This window comes from Pristiophorus japonicus, chromosome 1, assembly GCF_044704955.1.
Source record: "Pristiophorus japonicus isolate sPriJap1 chromosome 1, sPriJap1.hap1, whole genome shotgun sequence".
In the NCBI taxonomy this organism is placed as follows: Eukaryota; Metazoa; Chordata; class Chondrichthyes; family Pristiophoridae; genus Pristiophorus; species Pristiophorus japonicus.
In genome coordinates, this window is record NC_091977.1 from 474,921,004 (window position 1) to 474,942,319 (window position 21,316).

General features: G+C 43.7%; 1 protein-coding gene across 2 annotated transcripts in view; it reads right to left on the reverse strand.

Annotated features, from left to right (window-relative positions):
• Nucleotides 1-21,316, reverse strand: part of cables1 (Cdk5 and Abl enzyme substrate 1) — a 242,271-nt gene that overhangs the window by 121,183 nt on the left and 99,772 nt on the right. Inside the window, exon 4 of one of the 2 annotated variants that reach the window (XM_070876471.1) lies at nt 9,845-9,922. The exons of the other annotated variant lie outside the window; for it this stretch is intronic. Within the exon in view, the coding sequence (XP_070732572.1) occupies nt 9,845-9,922 (78 nt within the window). The remainder of the gene's footprint in view (nt 1-9,844; nt 9,923-21,316) is intronic. 2 annotated transcript variants of the gene reach the window in all.

A 21,316-nucleotide genomic window follows, 5' to 3' on the forward strand; every position in this document is an offset into this window, starting at 1 on the left:
AGGTGAGTAGAAATAATTTTTTATTTATTGAGTGATTTTTTAAAATTATTTTTAAATTTTTTTGATTGATTTATTTATTGATTTATTTATCATTTATTATTGATGATGGCTCTTTATTTGTAAAAGTGAAGTGTTTAATATTTGTAAACTTCCCTCCACACCCTCCCCACCCCCGCCTATCTCTCGTTCCCTACGCCTGATTTCTAAGTGTAGGCAAGATTTTTCTGAGCGTACAAAAATCTACACTTACTCCATTCTAAGTTAGTTTGGAGTACGTTTTTACTGCCTAAACTTGCAAAACAGGTGTAAGTGGCTGGAGACGCTCCCTTTTGAAAAAAAAAAATCTGTTCTAAGATGAAACTGTTCTAACTCACTAGAACTGGAGCAAACTAAATGCCGAGAATTGTAATTTCTAAGATACTCCATTCTAAAATAGTTGCAATTCAGGCCGAAACCTGACCCCTATAAGTGGTGAGCACTGTATTTTTTCGGCTGTCTGGTTAGCGAGTATTATTACCCACTGACATCTAATTAGTGAGCAACAGTGAAAATGATTTTAACTTATGTGCCAATAGGCTCTGAGAATCCTCACTGAGCGAGTGGTGGGGGCCCACAAATGCCCTTGTGGAGGCCGCTATGGCTCCACTCACTCAGCACACTGGCAACACTTCGATGCTATGTCATATTGGAGCCCGAGCCTTGCCCACTGGCTACCATTTGCCCTGTAAGAGGCAGAGAGCAATTCCACTCCTTACAAAGCATAGAGGAAATTCCCAGAAACAACAGAAACTCAGTACAACTGGATCTCTGCTATTTTCCTGGGGGTTCCATGTTTTTCCTGTCAGTGTTACAGCGGGAGACCGGAAGATTCCAGAGGAATTTCAGGGCCAGTGTGTATAGAGTTGCTATTCAATTGTACAACAGTAGGAGGGCACAAGGTTGTCCAACAGTGTGTTGAAGTGCCCTACTATTGTGCACGACACGTTTTATCACTATCTACAACTAATGCTAAAAGATATAGGAGACAATATTCTTCATCTACATTTTGGTTCCTAGCACTTTGTTCTGCTTTATCAGGGACTCTCCCCATCACCTGATTGGAAAGCGATCCTCCAACAATTTATTTATACTATTAAGATTGGCTCCTCTTTTTTTGTTTCTGCTGATCTGTAAATACACCATCTTCCAAGTTCTTTTTCATCCCTACGTCACCACCATACTGAAACCAAGATTTGCTGTCCTTTCCCACGGTCTCAAAACAATAGTGCTCCTTCGCCCATCCTTTACTTCAGGCTATTAAAACACTGGCTTTGCACCATCTAGTCATTATTGTTCAATGATTCACCTTGTTTCTATTTAACTTTATTTAACCCTGTGTGTTCAAGCCCATAATCCTGGCCAATACTTCAGTGCTATACAGAGGGAATGCTACATTGTCTGATGGGGCTGCCTTCAGATGGTAAACAATGTTCAGTGGCATTAAGAGACCTCACAGCACAACTTGAAGAAGAGCAGAGAGTTCTCCACGTGCCCCGCTTAACTTTCTTTCCTCAACCAAAATCGCAAAAAATGCATTACCCAATGTCATGGCTATTTTGGGATCTTGCTGTGCACAAAATAGCAGTCAGCTTTGTTTATACAACAGTCACTCTACTTCAAAGTCATTCGTTGTCTGTGAAGTACTTTGAGATATTTTTAACAGGCTAAATAAAGTGCCACACAAGTGAAATCTTCATTTTTCTGTACTATGAGCCTTAGCCCTTCACACAGTTTTTCAATAATAAAGACTAAAAAGTGGGAGAAATGGTTACCTCTCAGTCGTGACAACAGGGTTCATGTGTACTGCTTGCTAGTTCGAGGAAGACAGGCTGGAGACTGAGACTCCACTCATCACCTTCACCATTCAACTATCAGACCCACTCTTTGGCCAGACAGTGCCGCAAAGTGCATCACAGTTTAAGTACCATGCACAGGGCAGCAGATCACATTTCAAGATCAAACTCCTGTGGTGTAATCACGCTGCAACCCAGAGTGAGCCAAAATAACAGCTCAGTATTTGTCAATAAACCCTTGAATTAAAGGGTTATTTTAGTCTTGTTTTTTAGAGTTTGAAAATGACAGTAACATTTTGTTTTTGCAGCCAATTTTAATTTTTGTTTAGCCTACTGATTTAGGATGATATCATACACATGAATGTTGTGTGACCAGAAGCAGACATTACAGGCATGAAATCGGCTTGTTTTGTCTAAAATATTTTTTGAAGTATTAAAGGTAGTAACTGTTAAGCGCTTAATCCTTTCTCTCACTAATAAAAGCCTGTATTTTGGGGTCTTGCTGTGTGCAAATTAGCTGCTGCGTTTGACATCACAACCACAGTGCGTGAACTTGTAAAGTACTTTGGGATGTCCTGGCGATGTGATAAGAAAGAACTTGCACTTAAGTAGTTCCTTGACATTTCTGGATTTACCCCCCCAACCTCCCCCACACCACCCGGCCCCCATCCCCTTGCTATTAACCGTTAAGACAACCAACAGGTCCAGGCAAATTTCCGTTCCAATGGAATGACTAATCGTTTTCAATTCACACAATCTAATAAATTTTACAGCAATAAAACTATTTCAATATCTGAAGTTGCTTTAACTAATATTAACCACAGAATAAAAATATAAAGAATTTAAACATAAATTTAACTAAAAATAAAAAATAAATTATTTCTGTTGGCTCTGTCCTCCCCATTTTTCCATTTAATCTCTCTTATTTCCTATTCTCTCTCTGTCCTTTATTAAAATTTTTTTTTAAAAAGAACCTTTCATGACCTCAGGAAAGTTTTGCAGCCAATTGAAGTGTAGTCACTATTGTAATGCAGGAAACACGGCATCCAATTAGCGCACAGCAAGGTCCCACAAACAGCAATGTGATAATGACCAGATAATCTGTTTTAGTACTGTTGGTTGAGGGATAAATATTGACCAGAACACCAGGTAGAACTCCCTTGCTGCTCTTCGAAATAGTGCCATGGGATCTTTTATATCCACCCAAGAGATTGGACAGTGCCTCGGTTTAATGCCTCATCCGAAACACAACCACTCTGACAGTGCATCACTCCTTCAGTGCTGCACTGGAGTGTCAGCCTAGATTTTGTGCTCAAGTCTTTGGAGTGAGATCTGAACAGACAAGCTACTGACTCAGAGGTGGAATGCTACCACTGACACATTAATCTTTATCTTTACTGATCTCTCTTCTCCAATAAAAGTTTTAAACCTTCTATTCACTTCATTTTTTTCCCCTTCTGATTGCCAGTATCCATTTTGGAATCGAGTGCAATTATTTTCTTTACCTTTTATTTAATGAAAGCACTCAATTATATTTTGCTGCCTCCTTTATCTGGCTAAAAGTAGATGGCTCTCTTGCTCCACCTTCTCTGCTTCCTGCGCACCCTGCTCCTGCTATAGGGATGAAGGGCCCTCTGCCTCTTTTTCATCATCATTATTCATCTTCAGTTTCAAGAAGGGGCAACTTTTTCTGCTTAGCGATATTATGAAGGACGCTACAATGATTCTGCTGACTCCTGTTGGCAGTACTGCATGGCTCCATCAATTTTAGTCATGCACTTAAATGACACTTTAGTCCCATAAGCCTCATTATATTTGTTCTCACCCTCTATCTGCAGATGCCTAACTGGAGTCATAAAGGCATGACTGCAAGAGATATCCCTGATCACCAATCAACCATCTTGATACATTGCTCTGAGATATCAAGGCTGGTATGGTAGATTGTCATGACAGCTTCCCGGGTAGCAGGCATTAATTTGAATAATGTGTTTGGTATTACACACTAGCTAGACGTTTATTGAATGCAAGCTATTCCTATAATGAAATTGGAGAAGTTTGTCGTGTGGGGCTTTCAATGCTACATTTGCTCCATCAATTGCCCCTTGCACTTGTAAGGACCCAGCTAATGTATAAAATTGGACTGCTCGTTCCATAGGGAAGATAACGAAATGTGAGGCCCACCTGAATCCAGCATCAGTGACTTTCTTTATACAATGATGAACTACTGCCTGATTAATATGGCAAAGATGTCTGGATGGATCCAAAAAATTCAAGACTGCTACAGACAATAATATTCTCCCAGTGAACATGGGCTGCAGGTCTTCAGCTATTAGCTGACATAACTACCCAAAAGCCTTGGGCAGAAAGTGCAGCCGCCTGAGGCAGATTAATCAAAATCAGACGTTCTAGGTATGCAAACCCTGTGGAGTGGGCACTGGTGTCACACAAACAAATGTCTTGCTTGAACAACCTCCAATCTAGCCACTTTCATTTCCTCATCTTCATAAAGGGATTCCTGTTAAGAAATCCATTTCTCCAGTCCAAAAGATAACTTTCTCCAGTACTCACTATAAGTCTTCAGAGAAGCTCCAGAGCACCAACCATCAAAAATTCATGTCCAGGAAAAGTGTTGCATAGCCTCAGGTACATCTGCAAAGATGTCCTTCTCAATGCAGTATCCATTTCAGGTATCATGGCTATAGTGGTGGTGTTTACAGAGGCTGGATTTAGGGTGGTAATTGGGGGAAATTGTGTACACACCTTGGCCATGTCCAGTCACCAGTTACATCGGGGAGGTATTGCAAACGGGCAGGTTTTAAAGAGATGTCACTTTTTTGGGGGCGTGACAGCAATAGGCCAAAACCTTTTTTTGTTAATTAATTCCTGTGATGTGGGTGTTGCTGGCAAGGCCAGCATTTATTGCCCATCCTAATTGCCCTTGAGAAGGTGGTGGTGAGCCGCCGCCCTGAGCCGCTGCAGTCCTCGTGGTGAAGGGACCCCCATAGTGCTGTTAGGGAGAGAGTTCCAGGATTTGGACCCAACGACTATGAAGGATGTTGTGTGACTTGGAGGGGAACTTGGAGGTGGTGGTGCTCCCATGCGCCTGCTGTCTGTGTCCTTCTAGGTGGTAGAAATCATGGGTTTGGGAGGTGCTGTCCAAGAAGCCTTGGTGAGTTATTGCAGTGCATCTTGTAGATGGTACAAACTGGATGGGTTGCCAATCAAGCGAGCTGCTTTGTCCTGGATAGTGTCAAGCTTCTTGAGTGTTATAGGAGCTGCACTCATCCAGACAAGAGGAGAGTATTCCATCACACTTGTGATCTGACTTGTGCCTTGTAGATGGTGGAAAGGGTTTTGTGGCGTCAGGAGGTGAGACACTCGCCGCAGAATACCCAGCCTCTGGCATACTCTTATTGCCACAGTATTTATGTGGCTGTTCCAGTTAAGTTTCTGGTCAATGATGACCCCCAGGAAGCTGATGTTGGGGGATTCGATGATGGTAATGCAGTTGAATGTCAAGTGGCGGTGGTTCGACGCTCTCTTGTTGGAGATAGTCATTGCCTGGCACTTGTGTGGCACGAATGTTAATTGCTACTTATCAGCCCAAGCTCTGATATCGTCTAGGTCTTGCTGCATGTGGACAGAGACTGCTTCATTAACTGAGGAGTTGCGAATGGAGCTGAACATTGCAATCATCAGTGAAGATCCCCACTTTTGACCATATGATGGAGAGGTGGTCATTGATGAAGCAGCTGAAGATGGTTGGACCTCGATACTGCCATAAGGAACCCCTGCAGCGATGTCCTGGGGCTGAGTTGATTGACCTCCTGCAACCACATCCATCTTCCTTTGTGCTAGGTATGACTCCAGCCAGTGGAGAGTTTTACCCTGATTCCCATTGACTTCAGTTTTACTAGGGCTCCTTGATGCCACACTCGATCAAATGCTGCCTTGGTGTCAAGGGCAGTCACTCTCACTTCACCTCTGGAATGCAGCTCTTTTGTCCATGTTTGGACCAAGGCTGTAATGAGGTCTGGAGCCAAGTGGTCCTGGCAGAACTCAAACTGAGCATCGTTGAGCAAGTTATTGGTAAGTAAGTACCGTTTGATAGCACTGTCGACAACATCTTCCATCACTTTGTTAATGATTGAGAGTAGACTGATGGGGCACTAATTGGCCAAGTTGGATTTGTCTTGTTTTTTGTGGACAGGACACACCAGCCCAGTTTTTGGGTAGATTCCAGTGTTGTAGCTGGACTGGAACAGCTTGGCTAGTTCTGGAGCACGACCGTCGGGATGTTGTCGGGACCCATAGCCTTTGCTGTAACCAGTGCGCTCAGCTGTTTCTTGATATCATGTGGAGTGAATCAATTTGGCTGAAGACTGGCTTCTGTGATGGTGGGGACCTCAGGAGAAGGCTGTGATAGATCATCCGCTCGGCACTTCTGGCTGAAGATGATTACGAATGCTTCAGCCTTGTCTTTTGCACTCGTGCTGGGCTCCGCTCTCATTGAGGATGGGGATGTTCATGGAGCCTCACCCTCCCATTAGTTGTGTAATGGTCCACCACCATTCATGACTGGATGTGGCAGGATTGCAGAGCTTTGATCTAAAGCATGCTGCTTCCACTGTTTAGCATGCATGTAGTCCTGTGTTGCAGCTTCCCCAGGTTGGTCCCACATTTTTAGGTACGCCTGGTGCTGCACCCGGCATGTTCTACTACACTCCTCATTGAACCAGGGTTGGTCGCCTGGCTTGATGGTAATGGTTGTGTGAGGGATTATGCCGGGCCATGAGGTTACAGATTGTGGTGGTATACAATTCTGCTGCTGATGATGGCCACAGTGCCTCATGGATGTCCAGTTTTGAGCTGCTAGATCTGTTCTGAATCTATCCCATTTAACATGGTGGTAGTGCCACACCACATGATGGAGGGTGTCTTCAGTGTGAAGACAGGACTTCGTCTCCACAATGACTGTGTGGTGGTCACTGCTACTAATGCTGTCATGGACAGATGCATCTGCAACAGGTCGGTTGGTGAGAACGACATCAGATAGGTTTTTCCCTTGTGTTGGTTCTCTCACCATCTGCTGCAGGCCCAGTCTGACAGCTGTGTCCTTCAAGGACACAGCGAGCTCGGTCAGTAGTGGTGCTACCGAGCCACGCTTGGTGATGGACATTGAAGTCCCCCACCCAGAGTACATTCAGTGCCCTTGCTACTCTCAGTACTTCTTCCAAGTGGTGTTCAATATGGAGGAGTACTGATTCATCAGCTGAGGGAGGGCGGTAGGTGATAATCAGCAGGAGGTTTCCTTGCCCATGAGACGTGTTGAATGCTGAGAATTTGCAGGGTCACTCCCTCCCCACTGTGCCACGACATACCCAGGAATGGTGATGGAGGAGTTTGGGACATTAGCTGAAAGGTATGATTCTGTGAGTATAATTATGTCAGGTTGTTGCTTGACTAGTCTGTGGGACAGCTCTCACAATCTTGACACAAGACCCCAGATGTTAGTGAGGAGGACTTTGCAGGGTCGACTAGGCTGGGTGTGCCATTGTTGTGTCCAAAGCCGGTTTGTCCGGTTTTATTCTTATTATCAGTTTGTTACAACTGCGTGGCTTGCTAGGCCATTTCAGAGGGCAGTTAAGAGTCAACCACATTGCTGTGGGTCTGGAGTCACATATAGGCCAGACTGGGTAAGGACAGCAGATTTCCTTCCCTTAAAAACAGCAGTGAGATGGGTTTTTACAGCAGTGATGGTCACCATTACTGATAGTAGCTTTTTATTTATTTAATTAACTGAATTTAAATTCCCCAGCTGCCATGGAGGGATTTGAACTCATGTCTCCAGATTATTAGTCCAGGCCTCTGGGTTACTAGTCCAGTAACATAACCACTATGCTACTGTTCCTGCATGCCAGTAACGGTAGCCCCATTTTACTATTTTTAGTGCCTGAACAGCCCCCAAAAACTGGACAGTAAAAAAGAAAATTGAATCCCTAAAGTCCTTTGAATCAAAAAGGATTTATCCCACCATCGTGCGTGAGACGCAGAAACCAGTTGAAATGAATTTCCCCAGTTCCCTCCCATAGCTGAGCGTAACTCTGTCAAGCCTAATTACTATATTCACTAAGACTACAGCTGAACAACAAACCAAACTGAATCTTCTACCACACTAGCTTTCATTTTTAATTCAGGCAAAACATTTTTTTTTCCAGAGGGAGACTTTTTTTTGAATGTATTCTGGTCACTTCAACTTCAGTATTCTAGTCCCTCTCTTCACTCCTCAATTTACTCATCATCACAGTGCACATTAACTTCCTAACCCACAGCTCCTCGACATCACCATCTCATATGATCTTACTACCTCTAATATTTCCATCAGTGACAAGGCCATCTCTCATCACTTCCGCAATTTCTTCAACAACCACATTTCCCTACTAGCCTCCAACCCATCCAGCAGCATCCTCTGCTTTCTCAAAAATCCATCCTGTAGCCACCTTGCCAACACACAACTTCCTCTGCTCCTCCATCCACTTTCAACACCTTTGTCTCCTCCAAGTCCATCTCCTAGGCTCTCACTATTACCACTGCTAACGCTTCTCCCAAAACTGTTTTCTCCTCTCTGAAGTTTCTTGGGTTGTTTTACAACATTAAAGGCGCTTGTTACAAATTTCAGATCTGTCTTAGATGATCTCTCATGTTAGCATCGCTTGTCTCTCCCATATGTGGACCTGTATCCCTTACAATCAGGAGATTAGTTTTCCAATATCTAGACGTACAATAGTGTAACTTTTGTTCTATGAGCTGGATACCTGTGAACCCCACCCGTGTTCTCATGGATTTCTCAGATCTGTCGAAAGGTGGACTAATTAGTGCTTTGGTGAGCCAAGGGCAGATACAAATCATTAAATTGCTTTATTTTACAATCAGTAAATAGAAGTACGAAGTAACAGTTCTTGCAAATTATACCTTATTTCAACTTAACTTCAGTCCCTACTCGATAATAAAGAAAATAATAAAGATATAGCCCACTGTCCCGATCAGTTGTCTAACACTTTCTTTTGGTTTGCCCAGTCACTGAATGATATCAAGGTTCACTATGGGTCTGGTTTGCTCCCTGCTCAACACAGACTGGCCTTGGCCTTCCTGCCTTTCTGAGCAAGCTTTACCACCTAAACTTGAATATGTGTTTCACTCTTCTTTTGATCCTGCTGAGAGGGCAATTACTCCAACATCCAGGGGCTGGTCAGTAAGCCTTTCAATTAAACCAGCCCCTCTGAGTGGAGGCCCAGCCAGTTGACCTCATGCTATGTCTGCATGAATTCAGTTCCTCCCAACATTTCATGTTTGAATGTCCACTGATAATTTCCAAATCAAAATAATGACTCCCCCACCTCCATTGTCCCAGATCATTAAGGATAATAGTTACAATAATTGGCTTATCTAGCTTGACTGTACAACTCTTGCCCCCTGCCAAGCTCTGGCGACAAGCTGGATCTTAACCCTTTGTGAACTTATTTTAACTTAAGTGCAATACTTCAATATAAATTGCAATGAGGGTTGAATATCAGCACCAGGAACGTGCTTGAACCAAACGTGCCAACAGAGCTTCAAATCAAGAAAGTTTAAATATGTGAGCCACGTAGACAGAATTATATCCCATGCACTCCATGGTTCTAAATTCTTGGAGACCACCAGTGGATTTTGTTTTATTTTTCTCAAGAATATTTCCAAAAGACTGCAAAGGAAAACATGTACGCTGTTCTACAAAAAAATTATAAAAACTATTATTTTAATATACAAATGTTTAAATATATAACTATTCCACTGACCAGAACTCGGAAATCAGGACATTTTTATGTAGCTCATGAACCTGCCATTGTATCGCTCAGAATTACATGTGAACAGAATATTTCTTCATATTCTCAACATGTAAGACACCGTAAAAATAGAAAATGGAATTTTCATAATGCCCTATATGTTAGATCTGATGCCATGTGTATACTCACCCTGTCTGACTGTTGTCTCGATATGGCATTACTGAAAACACTGAGCAGAAGGATCTCTTGCCACTGATTAGCACTATCCTAGAAAAGTAGAAATGAACAGTCACTCACACTTTGGTTTCACTTATCCAGCAAACACAACGATGCAATTGCTCTTTGCATCAGCAGCACAAGGTGGATTAGTTACACTACGACTGCTGGATGACTCTCAATTGATAAAACTGGTTCCCAAAAACTCTGCAAGTGGACTGTCAGTTTACAGTCTACAATTGTGTTGCATAATATCAATCGTCAAACGCTGGGTTTACATCTAATACGAGCTCCCCAGGGGGTCACTTTCTGAGTTCAGGCCGCAGGGGAGGGTCCTCGCCTGCCAGTAATGCACACCAGCCAATCGTGGGTGGAACGCCCCCAAATTTTTCGATATGTGCTGCTGGTGGGCAAGGTTTCCTCCAGTGCAAACTCTGAAAATGCCCCCCCACCCCCCACCCCCCGCCCCCTCCATCCTGTCTCGACTTTGTCCAAGACTTGAACAGTGCTCTCTTATCCAGGAAGCTCTTTCAGCATCTCTCAGATTCTTTAACAGGTGACAAGAACAAGCTTGCTGTCTGACGTCCGATCCCTCTCCATCCCCAATCGCTAACCTCTCCATCTGCCTTTCTTGTCCCCCTGTTTTTATCGATACTATGGCTGTTCCTCCTCTAAACTCTCCCCGCTTGCTTTTTAAATTCCACATATGGAATCCTGCACACTCTTTTCCTCCTCGCTGTGTTAAAACCGAGATTCACTGCACAGTTTCCTGCCTGAACTCATTCTTTCCCAAGCTTCAGCCACATTGAACTCGATCCTGTCTTAGTCGTTCCTTCTTAAGGCTTTGAAAGCCCGTGGTTCCCGTCACAAAATCAACCCTTCATGGCTTACTTTGTCTTCTCTCCTACTCTGACAAACCTTGGGTCCTTGGCCCTTCACCTTGGTTTCTCAAGCAAAACTAAAACCTTTCCTGCAGCTTGGAGTACAAGGGTAGAACGTTTCTGATGATGTTTCTTTTCCATCGATGGGATGAAAGTCAGGCGAGTTCTACAACAGATGTGCGAGCCACTCCACCACATTATCTACCCAGGTGGTGAAGTTGAAAATGACCCCCTGCATGAGATGTTCTGAGAGTGAAGTATTAATGTTTATAATGCATAATAGTAGTAATACTCTTAGAAATCTGAATCCTTAGAATCATAGAATAGTGCAGCACCGAAGCAGGCCATTCAGCCCATTGAGTCTGTGGCAGCTCTTTCGAAGAGCAATCCAGTTTCTGTTATAGAAAAAATGGACAGATTCATGTTTTCTCCATAATTAATGGCCCACTACTGAAAACGCACTCTCAGAAACTTCAGTATTTACACAAGGAAGGTATAGGGCTATGGAGAGTGAGTAGAGCAGTGGGACTAATTCTGAATTTCTCTAGCAAAGAGACTGCACGGACATGGAACTGTGAACTTCAAGTCCCATGATTTTGTTAATTATGGAGAAAAATATGCATTCTAGTTTTCATTAAATGATAACATCGATCCTCTCCACCTCCCCTTCCCACCCCCATCAATGTACAGGTAAACCACAATATGGTTGATTATTGATGAGATACATTTAATTCCATATCTCTGTTGACCAGGCCAGTATAGGTAAAAATATCAGACTCTGCTTTGTTCTTACAATGAGTAACAGTAGATCTGTCCTGTTACCTTACATTGTGAGTCTTGGTACATATTTTCCATTACACTATATGGTAACAGTATATCTATCCTGTTCCCGAACACAGAGGGTAACAAAATAAGAATGTTGTTGTGTAATGCCTGCACTGTGCCAACCTTCTGCATACAGTGCAACACGACTCCCCTACTGGGAATGAGCAGGTTGAAAGATTTTAGGCTACGATTAATTTGTTCGACTTAACAAGAATGAGAAACAGATGAAAGCACTGAGGTTCTCCTGTTTGGATTAAAAATTTTGGAAATTATGTCTTAATGGCTTCTTTCGATGAATGTGTTTTTATGGTACGCCAGTCATAAATGCAAGTCTTTCTTTCTTTATGCCGTATGCATATGACCCTCAGCTACACTTATTCCTACAGAACACCAGTAACCACCAAGAAATTAGGTTATAGTTCATACAAAACTTTAGTTATTGCTGATACATTTGAAATGTAAAAGCTTGAAATGCGCAGGGAAAATCTCCGGTAGATATTTCTGGCGAACCAGATTTTTGGCGTCATTGTAGCTTTCCATTGACAGAAAAATCCCTTCAAGTCAGTGAACCCTGAAATGTTCCATAAACTTTGATTCTCCACAGAGAGCAGTATTTGCAATGAGGAGTGAGGAAATGTTTCTTTGTGGCGCCAACAATAACCACAAAGAAGTACAGAAAGATGGGGAGAGGTAAGGGAGGACCGGGGGGAAGTGAGAGAGCAGGCGATGGGAGATGATGCTGTCAATTGACTGCATCTCTGCCCGGGAAATGCTCCCAGTGTGAACAATGGAGGAGGTGCTAATCATCAAAAAATTTATCCAGTAAGGGGAGATGGATACCAGCCAATAAGCAGGGGGTCGAGGTGTGTGTGTGTGTGTGTGTGTGTGAGGGGAGGGTATAGGCTGTGAACAGGAAAGACAGTCAAGGCTGTGGTTACTGTCCAAGGGTAAATAAATCAGGATATAGAATGCCTCTAAGAGGGAACTGCAGTCATTGGGGGATTTGGGGAAGGGAGGGATAGGCAGCCAGTGGTGAACAAAGGAGAATACGAGCCAGTTGGAGGGAGGAGAAGGATTTGAGTGCAATTCCCATCTTACAGCTCATAGTGGGGGAGGGGGTGCAAGATTCCTGGGCAGGGAAGGGGTTATGATTTCTACTGAGCTGAGACAGGAGCTGGGAGCAGGATCAGAGGGGGATAGGCCGATATCACCCGGGTGTGGGGGTTGGTGCTTGTCTCAAATGCTGCCAATTTCACTACTTCCCCAGGGGTAGACATCACCGTTCCCTTCCTGCTATCGGCTAACATAGATTTTTTAAACGCCAATTCTTCCTTATTTTGAGGGGGAGAATCGTGCTGGGATGGGGGGCGGGGGGTGTCGAGGCATGGTCAAAAACTTGGGCAGGGGATGGGGCTAAACTCGGCAAAGGGAGATGGAGGAATAATAATGTGCTCAGCTGCAGTGAGCGGGTGGTGAAAATGTTCTCAGTGGGGAGGGAACAGCTCATCGGGCGAGTACAGTCCCTTTGGAATTCTGAAAATGGGTAAACACCCGCTTTAAAATGACAATGGCACAGAAGGCCCACTGAAAATATTTTCCTACACCTCACAAGATATCCATTATGATTTTGTCTACACATTCTGCTGTCCAACATTTACCAAATTGTGTCTCCGGTGGCAAACTTGTCTAAAAAGGTGACCTCAAGTCAATCGAGTTCAACAGAAATATATTCCTCCAACAAACCAGCCAAGGATAAGCTGCCATGGATAAATGCAGAGGTGAGGATAATATTGAATCTAAAGGAAAAGGCATACACATAGTACATAAACAATAAAGGAGGGTGGCAAAAGGAAATATTGAGAGATTAGGAAAGATCATAAGAACTAAGAGCAGGAGTAGGTCAGATGGTCCCTCAAGCCTGCTCCGCCATTCAATCAGACCATGGCTGATCTTCGACCTCAACTCCACTTTCCCGCCCGATCTCCATATCTCTTGATTCCCCTGGAGTCCAAAAATCTATCTTTCTCAGCCTTGAAAGAAGTCAAAAAGGCAATTGGGAAGACAGAAGAAATATGAAATGAAAATATCAAAAACTATTAAAAGAAACAGTAAAGTATTCTAAAGGCACATAAGTAACAAAAAAAAGAGTTAAGATAGAGTTCGGCCACTATAGGATGAGCAAGATAATTTCACAGGAGATGATATTGTAATCGAGGAGAATTTTAACCCCCAAAAATAGTTGAGTTTGGTTTGGGTGGGCTGTGAATATTTTAAAAATCCCAAACTCGAACCCAACATACCTCAAATTTGCCCACTTCTGGTTTTAACAAAGGCAGAACGGGGGCAGACAACCAACCTGCTGAGATGGTTCATTTTAGTAGGAGAAATAAAGAGGCCATTTATTCCTTGGCAGAAACAAAATGGGAGAGGAGCAAAGATATCTGGGAATACTGTACAGATACATAAATTGCTAAAAGTAGTAACACTAGTTGATAAGGCAATGAAGAATGCAAATAAAGTTCAGGGGTTCATTTCTAGAGGAAGAGAATACAAAAGCATGGAGGTAATGTTAAATTTATATAAAAAGCTGGCTAGACCACACAAAGTACTGTGAGCAGTCTGGTCTTCATACTACGGAAAGGATATTGAAGCACTGGAGATGGTGCAGAAAAGATTTACAAGGATGTTACCAGAACTGCAACAATGCAACTATCAGGAAGGATTGAGCAAGCTGGGGCTCTTTGCTCTGGAAAAGCCAAGACTGAGAGACAACCTGATAGAGGTTGTTATATTTATGATGGGATTAAATAGGGAGGATATGGATAAACTGTTACCACTTATGGGTGAGTGCAGAAGAAAGAGGCATAAATATAAAGGTAGACACTAACAGATTAAATAAAGAATTTAGGAAGAATTTCTTCTCAGATCAGATCTCATGGTTAGATCAGAAACTAGGGCAGGGGTGGGGGGCGGCATTTTAACTGGGACTGGCTTTTGAATGGGCAGACGGAGTGAGTGTCAAAGCACCTCCCCCTCCCTCCGCCATCCCCCTCCACCTAGGCTACAACCCAGGCTACTTGAACTCCTGGGGCTCATTTGATGCTACCCACCCAAAATGTGTGAGGAGAGACAGCTGGCCGACTGCCTGCAGGCAAAGATCAGGCGGACCGGAGGCCACCCACCTGCACTCAGGTACATCGCAAAAGGGGGTTCAGCAGGGGTATTGTGAGTAGGAAGTGCGGGAGCCTGGGGCAGCAGAAGCCCAGACTTACCTTGTAGGGCCTGGAGGAACACTCCTGATTCTCCTGGCCCTACTAAGGAAAGTTTAACACTTACCTTACAGGGACTCTTTATCTTGCAGACCTGGTTCCACTTGCTCCAGGGACCCCACTCATTTCGCTGTTAAATAGCCATCAGGGACCTACTGACTTCATAGGACCCGATTTACATGCATTAGTGAGACTCTCTCTGAGTCATGGAGGAAATCTTGGCTGCCGAAGAAAAAAGAACCCAGTCAATGGCGAGAATTGAGCAGGAACAGGACAGTAAGATTTTAGAGGCGATCTTAACTGCAGTCCCACTGGGGAGTGTGGGTTAAAACTGTTCCCTTGAAGTTTCACAGCCCCATGGAAATATTATGCAAGAGTGGTATTCAGAAGCAAACAGAGCTAGACTAGGTAATTGTCCTACTTAATGGAGTTTGCAGCCAGACTGTACTAAATCACTTGCTTTATTGTTTCGTGATATAACTTATGTGTCTATGTACACATTAAAAATAGATAAGATGCAATCCATTCAATCTATATGTCTGCTCATTAGTGTTTCACAAGAAAATCAACTTTTCTCACTGGGATTGGGGGTTATTAAGATGAACCAATCAGATCAATTGGAGGGCAGGACTGAAGGCTGCTAGTTCCAATTAATAAGACATTTTGGGTAGAAGTTGTGGCGGCTGAGGGGCGGAAACACCCTTACAGCAGGTCTACCGCCCCGACCAGTCATCAGTGGTGCTGACACATCACAACATCGCTCCCCTTCAGAGCCGCTGCGAGCTCTGCATACTTTTAAGTTAGGTCCACTGGGCCAGCAGTGAGAGTTTCGGCCGGGCCAGGGGCCTGGCACCTGGCACCCAAGACCCTGTTGGTGGCCCGGCTGAACCCGGGAGCATAAATGTTGGCCGAACCTGGCAGTCGGCCTACAAAAAAAATAACATGGAGGCCATGGCAGTGCGCCCTGCCCTTTTAAGGGCAGCCAAGCCGCCATGTTACAGAGAGTGCACCGACACATAAAGCTGTCGGGGGCACCAGCCAGCGGCGGGGCAATACCGGGAAAGGGGCAATTTCCCGAGGGGCAATTTCGCGAGGGGGTCCCCGCTGGTCGGTAAGGGGCCAGCGCGTGCCAGCCGCAGTGGGAAAATGGGAGGAGCGGTCCCAGGTCCAAAAGAATACAAGGCCAATTTACAAAATGGCAGCCCCTCTGTGGAGAGACGGCGGCCATTCCGCGCCGCCCTATGGCTGCTGCTTTCAGACGGCAGAGGTTTTATCAGGAGGGGCAATTTCAACCCCTTCTTTTCCAACCCCTGATTGTGTACACACTTGAAGCAGAAAAGTTTTAAGATGAGCTGATGTTTTGAGAGTTGCAATTACATGTGGTTACTTATTGTTTGTCCTTGGATAAGGGCTATATACAAATAAGTTGCTAAAGATAACTTTAAAAACTATCCATTTTTTAAAAATGAACTTTCTGAGGCGTGACCAGCTGTTATCGTAGTGAGGTTTGCAGCCAATTTGTTTGAGCTAGGGAGGTTGCTCCCAGATGTGAATACATTAACTGGTTTTATTTGAGCATACTTGTCACTGCATGTGTGAACTTTCCAAAGGTTGGAAATAAAATAGGGAATGGGATTCAACACTAATTACTTAATTTAAAAATGAAACAGATTCCCATATTCAGGATTTTACGACAGTGTACCGTGTAGGACTGTCTAATTGTGATACGGACCCTCGGCCTGTTTCTGGGTGAGTTATAGAACCCGGTTTTGTTCCACGAGAAAGAAAACTGCTTTCAGTCATAGTAAAGGTTCCTTTGTTACTGTGCAGAAATGAGGGAAAGAGCCCACATGGTCCATATAGAGCAAGCAACATCAACAAGGGAATGAGAGAAGTGACATTAATAATCTGTAAAAATATAAAAGATTGCAATCCAGACTATAGGTACTCAGTCAGATCCAACTGAGGGAAAACAGTTCTCTCTGCCTGTTCCTGCAAATCACATTTATTTATACCTCAGTTTTTTAATGATTGCAGTGTTTAATATTTTTTATTTTCAGGGTAAGCATTTGACAGGTTCAAAAGGCTAGAAGGTACTGTTCGTGGAATTTGCTCATAAACCATTATCGAGCACTTAACATTCTTCTGTTCACTATTTTAATGGCAGTTTGGGAATTTATTGATTTTCACTTTACTCAGTAAAGTTGCAATGAGGTTCTTGCACTACTTTCATTTTCATATTTAAAGTATCTGTAACCCTTTCAAGATAGGCTGGGGTATAAATTCACCTTGGGCGGTAACACAAGACAAGGGATAGCGGATCGGCAGTGCGTCTTACGCCCGGCCTGATTGTCATTTCTATTGAAATCGAGCAGAATGCGAAACGAGTTGTCGATTTGCAATCGCCGTTTTGTGGTACCGCCCAAGCCGTATTTATACCTCATTATCTTTGGTTCCAAAGGCAGAATTACAGCTAACCCTAAAATTTCAGAAAATGCATTAAATAAAGTGGAAGAAATCAAAATATTTCTGGGGATGTTGAGTGAATCATACCCCCGGCCATCGAAAATATATGTCTCTGCCTTAAGTATGCGCGTCTCTCTTCAGTAAATTCTACATCCCCACTGCTGCAAACTGCATTGAGATTGAATGGGGAGTGTAACTGAAGCTTACAATTAAAATAAAATTGTTCTTGGGATGTGGGCGATGCTGGCGAGGCTGTATTTATTGCCCATCACTAGTTGTCCTGAGACGATGGTGGTTGTCCTTCCCCTTGAACAATGTCATTCCTATGATGATGGTACTCCCACAATGGTGCTAGGTAGGGAGTTCTACAATACTGACCCAGTGCCGCTGTATGTCCAAGTTGGGATTGTGTGTGACTTTACATAGGACACGCAGCGCAGATTGAGAAACGAGCTGCTGATTTGCAATCAGTCCATGCCGGTGTTTATGTTCGACTCGAGCCTCCTCCCGTCTTTCTTCATCTAACTCTATCCGCATTACCCTCTATTCCCTTCTCCCTCATATGCTTATCTACCCACCCCTTAAATGCATCGATACTATTCACTTCAACCACTCCCTGTGGTAGCGAGTTCCACATTCTCACTGCTCTCTGGGTAAAGAAGTGGAGGGGAACTTGGAGATGCTGGTTTCTGAAGAAGTTGCTGCTCTGGTCCTTCTGGCTGGTTGAGGTCATAGGGATGGACGTTGTGTTGCAGTAACCTTGGTGAGTTGCTGCAGTGTATCTTTTGATCGTATACACTCCATAATTATGACAAGCTCTTAAGACTTCCCAGATGATCAGGTATATAATCAGGACTGTTTGAGTTAGTACCTTTTTGGGGTGATGTCACTTTTTGAAGCTGCTGGTCAGCTTTTCTAGCTGGTACCTGTGCCCAGGTACTAACCAGTTCACACACTTATGCTGTTCGCTGTTTTAGTTCACTGGGTTTTTCTATGTTCATCTTCACAAACAGAAGCCAGTTTTTCCAGATAGGTTGCCAATGACTGCTCCATTGAACGAAAATATGTAGTTATCTCTCAAATTTTTATTTCCCTATAGAGGGGAGGGATTAATATGTTCCACTTATATGTAGACATCAGAGAAAGAGGTGCCATGTCTGTCCATATCTCCATTACCACATTGAAATACCCTCATGTACATATCTGAACCTGTCAGAAGATCAGTACATCCAGAGATTGAGGTTTTCCAGCAAGGCAGCCAACATCACTTCCAGTTCAACTCCCTCCTTCCCCCCTCAGGAAGCATAGTTACAGGGAGGTCCCAAAAGGCACACCCATTCAGTTCTGCATGCTGGCTGGATTTAAATATGGAAAGAGCACTGGGAATTTCATGTCAGAAATCTTCCCATTGCCACTCCACTTCACCGTTGGATGTAAATCTGCAAGGTTACACAACTAATATGGTTTCTCTTACTGATAGCGTTCAAAACAGTACCTCACCTGGCTCCTAATATGGGCAGTTTATATGGGCGCAAACAGCACCTGACCTGCCTTAAGTCAAATACAGAAAAATGGGGCGCAAGCCACTATGATGTCATCTGGAACTCATTAGAATGAGACTTAAATTGGAACACGCTAGGATCAGGAAAACCGCAGGTCGAACTATGGGGGCGCTAAATGAGTGCTATGGGATACCACACAATTTTCCTTTACATTTCATGCAAAAAAATGGCTGCTAAACCCAGAAAAATCTATCCCTTTTTCTGCCAGTTTTCTCCTCATCCCTTCTCCTGTCCTGAAGACATTACCATCTTGCTCCACAGATGCCAGGCACCTGCTGGCATCTTATGTAAGTGACCATTACTCATGTGTGAGACTTGACAGGGAAGATCAGCAGTCTTTGCAAACAGCTGAGCCTGATCCTTTCCACATATGTGCACTTTCAGCAGCAGTCACATCATAGCAATCACCAGGGAGAACAGAGGCCAATTGCCCCTCCCTAACCCAGGGAGTTAAGGCCAATATCCATCGACTTCAACTGGTTGACTCAGCGCAGACTGGGATCTGAAGCTAGGACCTTCCTGATTTGTGTGATTCATCGACTCACTGGATAAACTGACAAAGCCATTAGGGAACAGGACTGTATAGTTCTGACTGAACTTGAAATCACAGCATTGATGCATTTACAGAGATCCAATTTGCTCCAGTATAAACCTCTTTTTTTCCAATACTAAATGCTCCAAAGCATCCGTTTTAATGTTAACTGAATCCTTGCCAAGCAGATCTTTAGCTAATTGATTAAATTGTGGTGTGGATTAAGATTAAACTAATCATTTAGGAATGAAGGCAGCTTTACCTTTTAGGCCTATGGTAGGTACCCTTTTACACAATTCCAAAATAACATCAAATTCCCATGATGCCTTTACTGCTGACGCAGAATGAAAACAAATTCCTTTGGTTCTGTGCAGTGACTAAATCTGCTGTGTAATAATGAGCATTTGAGACTTTACAGGCGATTATTTTTGCAGATGTTACATTAATCCTGAGCAGGAAACTATGAGGGATTAGCAGTGACATTTGTTTACAACCAATTCTAAGCTGTAACTGCCATGCTGAGAGCAAAAGGTGGCCTATTCACAGAGGAATTTGCTTTGTAGGAGAATATGACAAGTCAGTTATACTACACAGTTTGCACTGACGCACAGTTTGAGCTTCATGGCAGCACCAGAGTCGTTTAATTTTGGGTGTGAAGTTACCCGAAACATGTTTGGACAGAATTTAGCTGTGGATCAAGACAAAAGCAATTGGACTGACTGGGGCTGGTTTTAACTTTGGCAACGGACAGTAGCAGATCATTATACACCCCGCTCAGAAGTTCCTCTCCGTTGACGTTGGTGCATCGGGAAATTGGGTGGGGTGTGTAACGAGGATGGTCTGCTACCACCCGTCTGCTCCAGAATGTTAAAAATCAGCCCGCCTGTCAACTTCTTAATCTACTTAATGTTAGCAAGGAGAGCAACAATCTCGTCAGCTCTCTATTTAGCATAACTCTCATTTCCCCAGCCAGAAATCGATGCTGAGCTGGCAGGATAACTTCAGTCAGCCAACCCCACGCCAGTCAACATGTGCAGGTCTCAAACCAGTACCTGTACTGCACCGACTCCTTTAAAGGTCCCATCAATCCTGAAATAAACTACAATTAATTGTCAGCAGGTGATCATCTCAAAATCATATTTCTGCAGGGATCTGCTTTCTGTAAAATGGTGGATGAATCAAATGTTTGTTTACGCACTTTAATGTATCATAAAGGTAATTTATGGCTTTTATTGCAAAGGGGATGGAGGATAAAAGTAGGGAAGTCCTGCTACAACTGCACAGGGCGTTGGTGAGACCACACCTGGAATACTGCGTACAGTTTTGGTCTCCTTATTTAAGGAGGGATATACTTGCATTGCAGGCAGTGCAGAGAAGGTTCACGAGGTTGATTCCTGGGATGAAAGGATTGGCTTAGGAAGAAAGGTTAAGCAGGTTGGGCCTATACTCATGGAGTTTATAAGAATGAGAATTTTAATAATCTTATTGAAGCATATAAGATTCTGAGGGAGCTTGACACGGTAGATGCAGAGAGAATGTTTCCCCTCGTGGGGGAGTCTAGATCTAGGGGCCAAAGGGAGTGAAGGGTTATGGGGAGCGGGCAGGGAAGTGGAGCTGAGCCCAAGATCAGATCAGCCATGATCTTATTAAATGGTTGTAAATCGTTGCCGAGAGCATGTAGAAATCAAGCGCAGACAGCGGAAGGAGCGTACGGCAACCCAGACTCTCCACCCACCCTTTCCTTCAACCACCATCTGTCCCACCTGTGAGACTGTAATTCCTGTATTGGACTGTAGTCACCTGAGAACTCGCTTTCAGAGTGGAAGCAAATCTTCCTCGATTTCGAGGGACTGCCTATGATGATGAGCAAGCTTGTGAGGCTAAATGGTCTGCTCCTAGTTCTTATGTTC